The sequence below is a fragment of the Chiloscyllium punctatum genome, chromosome 2 (assembly GCF_047496795.1).
Source record: "Chiloscyllium punctatum isolate Juve2018m chromosome 2, sChiPun1.3, whole genome shotgun sequence".
Classification (NCBI taxonomy): Eukaryota; Metazoa; Chordata; class Chondrichthyes; order Orectolobiformes; family Hemiscylliidae; genus Chiloscyllium; species Chiloscyllium punctatum.
In genome coordinates, this window is record NC_092740.1 from 73,374,009 (window position 1) to 73,386,209 (window position 12,201).

General features: G+C 41.6%; 1 protein-coding gene across 2 annotated transcripts in view; it reads right to left on the minus strand.

Moving 5' to 3' along the window:
- Positions 1 to 5,928, minus strand: part of pggt1b (protein geranylgeranyltransferase type I, beta subunit) — a 65,333-nt gene extending 59,405 nt beyond the window's left edge. Inside the window, exon 1 of one of the 2 annotated variants that reach the window (XM_072584072.1) lies at positions 5,798 to 5,928. In XM_072584072.1, the coding sequence (XP_072440173.1) occupies positions 5,798 to 5,892 (95 nt within the window). In that variant the 5' untranslated portion in view covers positions 5,893 to 5,928. Of the gene's footprint in view, positions 1 to 5,773 lie in introns of both variants that reach the window. The other variant, XM_072584063.1, reaches the window with a different exon arrangement.
- Positions 5,929 to 12,201: the final 6,273 nt, after the last annotated feature.

The window sequence follows — 12,201 nt, forward strand, 5'->3', positions numbered from 1 at the left end:
TCAGTTCTCATTTCTTCTAAAGTCCAAAAAAAGATTCAATTTATTCAGCCTATCATAGGACCTCAGTTTTATATATATAAAATTTATACATCTTATAATATCACGTACACTGGATTTTGAACTAGTGTCACATGGCTTTGATGTATCTTCAAAAGGATGATTTATTCATTAAAGTATTTACAACTATTTCTGTGGCTATGGTGGTTTTTTTCAAACAAAGGAAGAAAGACTTCCTGAAAAGTATAGGGATTTTGTTTACGTTGGGAGAGCTTTAGGAGTGAACAGAATAAACAGTGATGTATGAAGGTTTCAGTTCAAAGAATTAGAATTGTATTTGGATTATGGGTGTTTAAGGAAAACACCCACCGAGTCAGATATACAGCACAAAAACAAACCCTTTGGTGCAACTGACCATGCCGACTAGATATCCTAAATAAATCTAGTCCCATTTGCCAGCACCTGGCCCATATCCCTCTATACCCTACCTATTCATATACCTATCCAGATGCCTTTTAAATGTTGTTATTGTACCAGCCTCCACCACTTCCTCTGGCAGCTCATTCATTTTGCCATCCCTGCATCCAAGTCATGAATGTAGATTGTAAATAGTTGGGAGTCGACGTTTCGGGCATAAGCTCTTCTTCAGGCTTATGCCCAAAACGTCGATTCTCCTGCTCCTCGGATGCTGCCTGGCCTGCTGTGTTCTTCCAGCACCACATTTTTCAACTCTAGTACTCCTGCATGCTGCAGTCCTCACTTTCTCCTCCTTGTAAATAGTTGGGACCCAAGGACAGAACCCTGTAGCACCAGTTACAGCTTGCAAACTAGAAAGAGATCCACCTATTCCAACTCACTGCTTTTTGTTGGTTAGCCAATCTTCTACCCAAGCTAATACATTAACACTAACCACGTGCCATCTTACTTGATGCATTAATCTCTTGTGCAGCACCTACTCATATGCCTCCTTGCAGGCTGGATATACATCTACAGGACCCCATTACTTGCTTTGCTCATTACATCTTCGAAGGACTCTCATGAATTAGTTAAACATTATCTACCTTTCAGAAAATCAGGCTTACTTTGATGGGTTGCATTTTGACTCTCCAAATGTCTTGTTGCTACATCCTTAATAATGGATTCCAATAATTTCCCAACAACATACATTAAACCAATTGATCTATAGTTTCTACTTTCTGCCTCCATCCATTTCCAAATTAGCATTTTTCCCATGGACTGGAACCTACCCACAAACAGGGAATACAGGAATACTATAACCACTGGATCCATTATCTCTGCTGACACTTCATTTAAAGGCCCTAGGAAATCAGCCATCAGCCCTTGAGAACTTGCATGCCTTTGGTCCCCAGTCATTTGTTCAGTACATTTTCCTAGTAATGACGATTATTTAAGTTCCTCCTTTCCTCTAATCTCTGCTTACCTGTTATTATTGGGATGGTTTTCAGTTTCTCTCACCATGAAAGCGGAGGCAAAGTATTGATTTAGTGTCACCGGAGTTATGTTCCCCATCATTAACTCCCCAGTCTCATTGTCCAAGGAATCAACATCACTTTAGCTATTTCTTCCTTTACACTTGTTGAAACATTTGCTATCCATCTTGATATTTTCCACTGGTCTTTAACAATTAACCTTTGTTCTCTTTATTACTATTTTTAGTAACTTTCAAAGCTTTAAAAGCTTTCAAAACCTCCAGCCAGCCGTTACCCTTGGCAATATGGCACGTCTTAGGTTTTGCCCTCATGATATCTTTAACATCCATGTTTAGCCATGGATACTTTTCCTCCTTTTATAAACTTGCTTCGTTGCTGGAATATATTGCAGTTGGAAGGAACTGAATTATCTCCTCAAATGTTTGCTGCTATTCATCAACTATTTTCCTGTTCAGTCTTTCTACCCTGTCCACTGAGGCAGAATCTGACTCATGCCAGTGTAATTACCTTTAACACCAGAACACTAATATGGAACTCCTACTTCCCTTCCTCAAACGGTTAACACTCATCCCTAGAGGCTATTTTACTACAAGATCATTAATTAATCCCATCGCATTACATTATACTAAATACAAAATAAAATGCTCCGTTTCCCCAACATATTGTTACTTGGAACACTCTCTAATACACGATGAATTCTCCAAGGCTAACCTTGCCAAATGAATTAATCCAGCATATATGCCTATCACCCATGATTACTGTCACATTTTTCTTACAACCTTCCACTAAGAACTGTGTCTTATACTGTATCTTGGAATATAACTTCTCCCAGGAGTTTATTTCCTTGGCCATTTCATTTTGTTATTTTGCCCAGTTGGATTCCACATCTTGATCCTACCTTGTGTCTCCTGCAAACTTATGAAAGCATCTGCAGAAGGAAAACATGAGAAACAGCATTCTGATCAGCATATCAACCACCTCAGCAGATTCTGTGTAAAAAGAACCACTGACCTGCTTTCCCAGATTTAGCAGCGTTCATAACAACCATGCTTTTGTTTCCTGTACACACATCTTTGTCTATGATAGGCTTTATAATGGGTTTAGAGTTTAACCCAATAGGATTATATGATAACAATTATAATTGTCTCCATGTAGCTCGAATCCATTTACTTGGAACAGCAATTCTTGTTAGGTACAGAAATCCTTCCTGTCATCTTGGTTTCGAAAATCAGGCAAATTGGAGAATTTTTGTACTTCTACGCAACCTTTAAATATTGGGAATACTCTGGGTCTAGCCGGGCTTGACTTCCAATGCACCACCCCAACAACCACTTCCAACACAAGTATATTTTTTTCTTAAATGTGGAGACCAAAATTGTGCACAGTACACCAGATGAAATGGCAAAGGAAATAAACCAGGCTTAATGGTAAGTTCCTGGGGAACGGTGCTGAACAAAGAGACCATGAAATGCAAATTCATAGTTCCTTAAAAGTAGAGTCACAGGTAGCTGGGATAATGAAGGTGGCGTTTGCTATGCTGTCCTTTAACGGTCACAGCATTATGCATAGGAATAGGGAGGTCATCTTGCAGCTGTACAAGATGTTGGCTAGGCCACTTTTGGAATATTGCATGCAATTCTGGTCTCCTTCCCATCAGAAAGATGTTGTGAAACTTGAAAGGGTTCGGAAAAGATTTACAAGGACGTTACCAGGGTTGGAGGATTTGAGCTATCGGAAGAGGCTGAATAGGCTGCGGCTGCTTTCCTGGAGCGTCAGAGGCTGAGGGGGCACCTTATAAAGGTTTATTAAATCATAAGGGGCATGGATAGAATAAATAGACAAAGGTCTTTTCCGTGAGGTGAGAAGCCCAGAACTAGAGGGCATAGGTTTAGGGTGAGAGGGGTAAGATATAAAAGGGACCTAACGGGTAACTTTTTCAGGCAGAGTGTGGTGCATGTATAGAATGAGCTGTCAGAGAAAGTGGTGGAGGCTGGTACAAATTCCACATTTAAATGATATCTGGATGCGTATATGAATAGGAAGAGTTTAGAAGGATATGGACCAAGTGCTGGCAAATGGGACTAGATTATGTTAGGATATCCAGTTGGCATGGACAGGCTGGTCCAAAGGGTCTGTTTCCATGCTGTACGTGACTATGTGGTGCTATTAAAATCCTCCACGATTGTATTAAGACTTCATTATATTTTTACTTGCAAAACACTCTGTAATTAAGGACTAGCCCTTTCTCTTTACGGTCTCTGTACTAATCATTTTCTCGTACTTTGTAATAAAATCCAAATGCCATTTACTTTAATTGCTTGTTATACCTCCATGGTATGTGTACCTTGTAACAGTTCATAGAGTGCAAGTTTTACACTTTTAAAAGTGATCTGCTGGTAAACATTCAACACAAGTGGTTTCCTTTGGTTTTGCTGCACCATTCTAATAAATTTCATCTGCATGCCAATAATTGTTGTGGACCTGCTTTATAAATATTTGGCATAAATTCCTCAGGTTTATATTCTAAAATGCATTATGATATGAAAGGCACTACCAGGAAGAGCACTTGAAGCAAGTTCATAGAACATAGAAAAATACAGTGCAGTACAGGCCCTTCGGCCCTCGATGTTGCGCCGACCAAAGCCTACCTAACCTACACTAGCCCAATAACCTCCATATGCTTGTCCAATGCCCGCTTAAATGACCATAAAGAGGGAGAGTCCATCACTGATACTGGCAGGGCATTCCATGAACTCACAACCCGCTGAGTAAAAAATCTACCCCTAACATCTATCCTATACCTACCACCCCTTAATTTAAAGCTGTGTCCCCTAGTAACAGCTGACTCCATACGCGGAAAAAGGTTCTCACTGTCAACCCGATCTAAACCCCTAATCATCTTGTACACCTCTATCAAATCTCCCCTAAACTTTCTTTTCTCCAATGAGAAAAGCCCCAAGTGCCTCAGCCTTTCCTCATACGATCTTCCTACCATGCCAGGCAACATCCTGGTAAACCTCCTCTGCACTCGTTCCAATGCCTCCACATCCTTCCTATAATATGGCGACCAAAACTGCACACAATACTCCAGATGAGGCCGCACCAAAGTCTTATACAACTGCAACATGACCTCAGGACTCCGGAACTCAATTCCTCTACCAATAAAGCCCAGTACACCATATGCCTTCTTCACAGCACTATTTACCTGGGTGGCAACTTTCAAAGATCTGTGTACATGGACACCAAGATCCCTCTGCTCATCCACACTACCAAGTAGTCTACCATTAGCCCAGTAATCCATCTTCTCGTTACTCCTACCAAAGTGAATCACTTCACACTTAGCTACATTGAATTCCATTTTCCACCTTACTGCCCAGCTCTGCAACTTATCTATATCCCGCTGTAACCTGCCACATCCTTCTTCGCTGTCCACAACTCCAACCGATTTCAGTGTGCATGGAAAAGTAAATTGGATAAATTCTCAAAGGGAAACATTTACAAGACGTCAGAAAGAGCAGGGGTTGTGATGAGCACAGGGCCAAGGAGAAGGGTCGTGTTCTGCACTGTAATATTGTGTCACATAATTCCTACATGATGATTCACAAACATCTCAAGCAAATGTATACCAGTCTATTTAAGTAATTCTAATAGCAAAGTTAACAATTTAGAGATGTCTCAGAAGGGACAGTCAGATCTTACTGAACAGTCAGAGCCTTCGAGAAAATAAGCAACATGAAGTAATTTTTTATTCAAGTTGCAGCCTTCCATGCTTGGCAACTTGTAAATTGAAAGAAACATTAGAACGCGCTCCCATACACTAAGCAGCTCCCAACATGAAACCTCCGATACTCCGCACGCCTGTTAAACGAGCGGCGAGCTGTCAGTTGAAGACCCTGTCCCTACACTAGGAGTGGCGGAGGGGACATTGCCCCCACTCCCCGGTTTACCCGCCTCCCCATGCACCCGGACATGGCTGGCGGGTCAGGCTGAGTTTACAGACCCCTCTGCAGAGGCCTGCCCGATTCTGGATTAGTGGTGCTGGAAAAGCACAGCAGTTCAGGCAACATCCGAGGAGCAGGAAAGTCGACGTTTCGGGCAAAAGCCCTTCATCAGGATGACGCCTGAAACGTCGACTTTCCTGCTCCTCGGATGCTGCCTGAACTGCTGTGTTTTTCCAGCACCACTAATCCAGAATGTGGTTTCCAGCATCTGCAGACATTGTTTTTTCACCTGGAGGCCTGCAAGAGCCCGTCTCACTTCACTTCACCTCCCCCCCACCCCCCAATCCCCCATCCTCCCCGACCCGATTCGGAGCCCGCCCTTACCTACTGGTCTCCAGTGAGCAGTACCTCTCAGGTAAGATCTTCAGACATCGTTCGAAGAAGCAGATGTGCCGATCCTTGAGGAACTCCAGATGTTCACCAACCGCCGTCTCTTCGGCCATGTTGGATCGCCATGGACACGCCCCGCCACCGGTCCACCGCCGACAGCGCATGCCCCACCGCCGGTCCGCTGCAGCCAATCAGAACCCACTCCCCCAGGACACCCTGCGCTACGCCCTGCTCCTTCTCTTTGCAGAAGTAGCGGATCTACCCGAACCAAGTAAAGGCAATCCCTTACACTCTGCAACAGTTTGCATCCAGTTAGTTAAGTACGAATTGTTACAAAGTTCCAAAATACCGTCACGTTTCTCCATGTCAAGGCTACGTTACGTAGTTTAAAAGGAGCAATCGTGGTTGAAATAAACCTCAACAGTTTGGTTAAAAAATGTATGATAATGCCTTCCTTTCCCCTTCCTAATTCCCGCTTTTTGAACAAATTTTGGAACCTATAAGCTGTTCTACAATAACTTCAACCAAGGTTGCGTAAAGACAATAGCGAAATTAACACAGGTCATTTCAAGCTCGTGTCATTCCGGCTTCAAAACCATTCCACATGTTTTAGTTATAATCTCTACAACTGAAAGCGTCATATTGAGGCAATGTTTTTAATAACTTCTTAGTAGCTTGGGTACGGAATGCACTGCCTAGTACGTGTGGATGCGACTTAATGGAGACATTCACCATGATGGTGTTTGGTCGTTATTCAATGAGAAACGACGTGCAGTGTGAACGGTCAGGAGAATGGCGCCAAGTCATTATGCTCAGAGCTGGTGAAGACACGAAGGGCTAAATGGTCTCATCCTATACTGATCTGTGTTTCACAGTATTGAAAAAAAATTGGATAGGTCACAATAATAAGTCAGACATTTGGCTCATTGAGCCGGATTTGCCATCACGATGGCTTTGATTATGCCATAACGTCGTTTTGCTGTTTGTGTCCCATAATACCTCTAATTCATTGTCAATTAAACTGGATCCTTTTGCCAGTTTGATTCATTCAATCAATGAGTAGTTAAAAAAATAACTCAAGAAAAGTACTACAATAAACATTAATTGCAATAATTACATTACAGTGTACCTACTTATCGGGAGGCGAAAGCAACATTCCCATTAATGACTTAGAGTCATATAGATGTACAGCATGGAAACAGACCCTTCAGTCCAACCCGTCCATGCCGACCAGATATCTGAACCCAATCTAGTCCCACCTGCCAGCACCCAGCCCATATCCGTCCAAACCCTTCCTATTCATACACCCACTCAAATGCCTCTTAAATGTTGCAATTATACCATCCTCCACCACTTCCTCTGGCAGCTCATTCCATACACGTACCACCCTCCGTGTGAAAAGGTTGCCCTGCAGGTCTCTTTTATATCTTTTCCCTCTCACCCTAAACCTATGCCCTCTAGTTCTGGACTCCCCAACTCCAAGGAAAAGACTTTGTCTATTTATCCTATCCATGTCCCTCATAATTTTGTAAACTTCTATAAGGTCACCCCTCAGCCTCCGACACTCCAAGGAAAACAGCCCCAGGCCTGTTCAGCCTCTCCCTATAGCCCAAATCCTCCAGTTCTGGCAACATCCTTGTTAATCTTTTCTGAACCCTTTCAAGTTTCACATCTTTCCAATAGGAAGGAGACCAGAATTGCATGCAATATTCCAACAGTGGCCTAACCAACGTTCTGTACAACCGCAACACGAACTCCCAACTCATGTATTCAATACTCTGACTAATAAAGGAAAGCATACCAAACTCCTTCTTCACTATCCTATCTACCTGCAACTCCACTTCGAAGGAGCTATGAACCTGCACTCCAAGGTCTCTTTGTTCAGCAACACTCCCTAGGACCTTACCATTAAGTGTCTAAGTCCTGCTAAGATTTGCTTTCCCAAAATGCAGCACCTCGCATTTATCTGAATTAAACTCCATCTACCACTTCTCAGCCCATTGGCCCATCTGGTCAAGATCTTGTTGTAATCTTAGGTAACCCTCTTCGCTGTCCACTACACCTCCAATTTTGGTGTCATCTGCAAATTTACTAACTGTACTTCTTATGCTCGCATCCAAATCATTTATGTACATTTATGTAATAACTTGGTTGAAGTTATTGTAGAACAGCTTATAGGTTCCAAAATTTGTTCAAAAAGCGGGAATTAGGAAGGGGAAAGGAAGGCATTATCATATCAAGAAGTAGAGGACCCAGTGCCGATCCTTGTGGCATTTGTTTTACTATTTATCTCCAACCAATTGGATTCTACATTTTGATCCTCCAAACTGTTATTTTTCACTATTGTACTGATACTGTTCTTTAGAAACAATTATTCCATCTCCTGTTACTTTCTGACTATTTTTCTGAAATGCCAAATACCCTTGAATATTTAGTTCTCAGCCCTGCTCAATTTCATATCATACTCATTTATTTATATAATCTATTCTTCTAATCAAACTGGTCAGAAATGTTTTTACACACCTCTTGAACAAATGCAACTTGGTCCCAGGTCTCAGTCCAGGGGTAAGGACACCACTATTGCACCATAAGAGACACTCCTCATTAATTTATATTGGTGCAATTAATTTATCCATTATAACTCACAGAAAGAACCTTTATTGGACTATTTTTATCAATTTTCACTACTGACCTTGTTGCTGTTTATGCACTCTATCCCTTTCCACATCATTACCTGCATTGCTAATCTGCATGACTGAGTCAGCTTCTCTCAAATTGTCCAAATCTCCATGCATGAACTCTTCCCTCCGCCCACTATTTAATTTAAAGCTTGCCCTCCAGCCCTAGTTGTACAATCTGTCAGTACACCAGTCCCAGCGTGCTTCAGAGGTAAACACTATACCAACTGTTCTCTTCCTCCAGTCCCTGATGCTGTGTTTCATGAATTGAAATAGCATTTCACCCATAGCAATCTGCATCATTCATTCAAATCTGATTTTATTTACCCTATGACAATTTGCATTATGTTCTGGTATTAATCCAGATATTATTACCTTTGTATTCGTGCTTTAAATTTAGCTTCCAGGTTTCACATTTCTTCAGCAGAAACCTTTTTTGGTCTTCGTTGTTGGAATGCATGTGGACTATGATAACTGTGTCCATCCCCTCTCCAAATTTCACTCCAACCTTGAGCAAAAATTCATAATCCTGGAATTTGGCAGGCAACATAACCTTTAGAACCATACTTGCAGCTCCAGTGAACAGTACTTATTCCCATTTCTATACTGTCATGTACAACTACATTACTTTATTATACTCCACCCTATTTTACACGAATGGCTCCTTGCACCAATGTTTTGTGGGCAGTTTGCCCATCCACCCTGCAGTCTCAAACTCTTGTCTACAAAAGTTACAGGAATTCAAATCTAATGGACAACTTCAAAGGCTAAAGTTCCTGTGTTGCTAGATCTCGATTCCCATACCTGTCTTCCTCACCTCCCTGAATATACAGCAACTAAGAGGTGTGAATACCTTCCCAAATTTTGCAAAGCTCATCAGCTTCAAGCTGAAGTTCCTTAAGGTGAAGCCACTTAGTACAAATTTGGCTGACATTGTGAATCGTACTACTTTCTACCAGTTCCCACGTTACAGCTGGAACACATTAACTACTCTTATGTATAATTTACCTAATCAGGTTGAGTTTAGAAACACTAAATTTTTGTCCATAGTTATACCAAGCAGTTTAACTAGTTTAGCCATACATTTAATGTAACACAATACTGCTTTTAACTATTCCCCATGTTTTAGAGGAATAACATTTTAGCAGTTCAATCACTTACTTATTCCATTAAAGCTTTGAAAACTCATCAGCTTCAGGCCAAAGTAGAAAAAAGATCAGATGGGATGCCTGGGGAGCTGGTCAATAAGATAAAAAATTGGCTTTAAGGGAGGAGACAAAGAGTGATGGTCGAAGGTTGCTTTTCAGACAGCAGGCCTGTGACCAGCAGTATACCACAAGGATTAGTGCTGGGTCCATGGCTTTTTGACATTTATATAAATGAGTTGAATGTGAATGTGAATGTAGGAGGTATGACACAAAATAGGTGGTGTAGTGGACAGCGAAGGTGATTACCTCAGAGTACATTGGGACCTTAGGCTGAGGAATAGCAGATGGAATTTAAATTAGATAAATGTGAGGTGTTGCATTTTGGTAAGGCAAACCAGGGCAGGATGTATACAATTAATGATATGGCCCAGGGGAGTGTTGCCCAAAAGAGACCTTGTGGTGTAGGTGCATAGTTTTTTGAAAGTGGACTTGCAAGTAGACAGGATGGTAAAGGAAGCATTTAGCACACTTGCTGTCATTGATCAGAACTTTATGAGTGTAGGAGTTGGGATACCATACTGCGGCAATACAAGATATTGATGAGGCCACTTTTGGAATACTGCATACGATACTGTCACTCTTATATAAGAAGGATGTTGGTAAACTTAAGAGAGTTCAGAAAAGATTTATAAGCATATTGGGACTGGAGGGTTTGAGTTATAGGAAGAGGCTTAATAGGCCGGGGCCATTTTCACGTGAAGCATTGAAGGCTGAGGGGAGACCTTGTAGGTTTATAAAATCATGAGGGGCATGGATAGAGTGAATAGTCAAGATCTTTCTCTCCAGAGAATGAGAGTCCAAAACTACACTCACATGTTTAAGGTGAGAGGGGAAAGATTTAAAAAGGATCTAAGGGGCAACTTTTTTATGCAGAGGGTGGTGCACGAATGGAATAAGCTGCCAGAAAAGTGGCAGAGGTTGGTACAATTACAACATTTAAAAGGTAACTGGATAGGTATATGAATAGGTAGGGTTTAGAGGGTTATGGACCAAATGCTGGCAAATGGTACTAGATCAGTTTGGGATTCCACTACTCCATGTGTAAATCCCCTCTTTTGGTCGCTACTCAGTCCTCGTTCTCTTTTAACTACACTTTTACTGTTTATGTGCCTAAGATGACTTCAGCATTTCCTTTTGTTAGCTGCTAGTTTTTTCTTATAGTTCTTCTTTTCTTTGCTCATTTTTTCTCACTACACCACCACCAACCCCCCCCAAAACTTTCAGTATTACCGTTGGTTCTCAAGCTGCTCAAGATTTGAACACTTCTGTTGAATCTCTATCATTCTCCTCTTCTGGGGAAAACAAACCCAACTTCCCCTATGTTTCCATATAACGCAAGTTGAAAGGGTTCAGAAAAGATTTACAAAGATGTTGCCAGGGTTGGAGGATTTGAGCTATAGGGAGAGGCTGAACAGGCTGGGGCTGTTTTCCCTAGGGCATCAGAGGCTGAGGGGTGACCTTATAGAGGTTTACAAAATTACGAGGGGCATGGATAGGGTAAATAGGCAAAGTCTTTTCCCTGGGGTCGGGGAGTCCAGAACTAAATGGCATAGGTTTAGGGTGAGAGGGGAAAGATATAAAAGAGACCTATGGGGCAACTTTTTCACACAGAGGGTGGTACGGGTATGGAATGAGCTGCCAGAGGAAGTGGTGGAGGCTGGTACAATTGCAATATTGAAGAGGCATTTGGATAGGTATATGAATAGGAAGGGTTTGGAGGGATATGGGCAAGGTGATGGCAGGTGGGACTAGATTGGGTTGGGATATCTGGTCGGCATGGATGGGTTGGACCGAAGGATCTGTTTCCATACCATACATCTCTATGGCTCTATAAGTTCCTAGATCGAGACAATTCTTGTGAATGTTCTGTATGTCCTGTCAAAAGCCTTCATGTCCTTCCTAAGATTTAGTTACCAGAATTGGATACAATAATTCAGTTGAGGCTACACCATTTTTATATGTTATATCCCAATTTAGAAGGCCAAGGATTATTTTTTTAAAAACTTATTTTCGCTCTGCCCTGCCATCTTCAATGATTGGTGCATATATAAACCCAGGTCTCTTTATTCCTGTGGCACCCTTTTTACAACTGTACCCTTTTCCTTTATTCACTCCAAAAATGCATCACTTCTGGGTTCTCTGCCAAGATTCTGCCCAATTCATCAGCCTGTCCATGTCTCCTTGCATCTTATCCCTATCCTCCTCTCAATTCACAAGTTGAAAATATTGCCATCTAAAAATGCTGAAATTGTGCCCTGTACTCCCAGCTTTTAAGACATTATTATAGTTCAAGGAGCAACGAGAGGAACAATGTTGTAGAACTGAAATAAGTTAGAGATAGAAACTGCAATGCTGCAAAGAGGTTCAAAAGTAGATTAAAATTTAAAATTGGATCAATAGCTATCAGAGCTCAAGGCTAGGACTACCAGATGAATATTAATATTGCAGCTTTATTACCCCATATCTCTGCCAAGCCCCTTAGAATATCCACTCTTCTCTCATATCAATTGGTCATTTAAAATATGTACACTTGTAG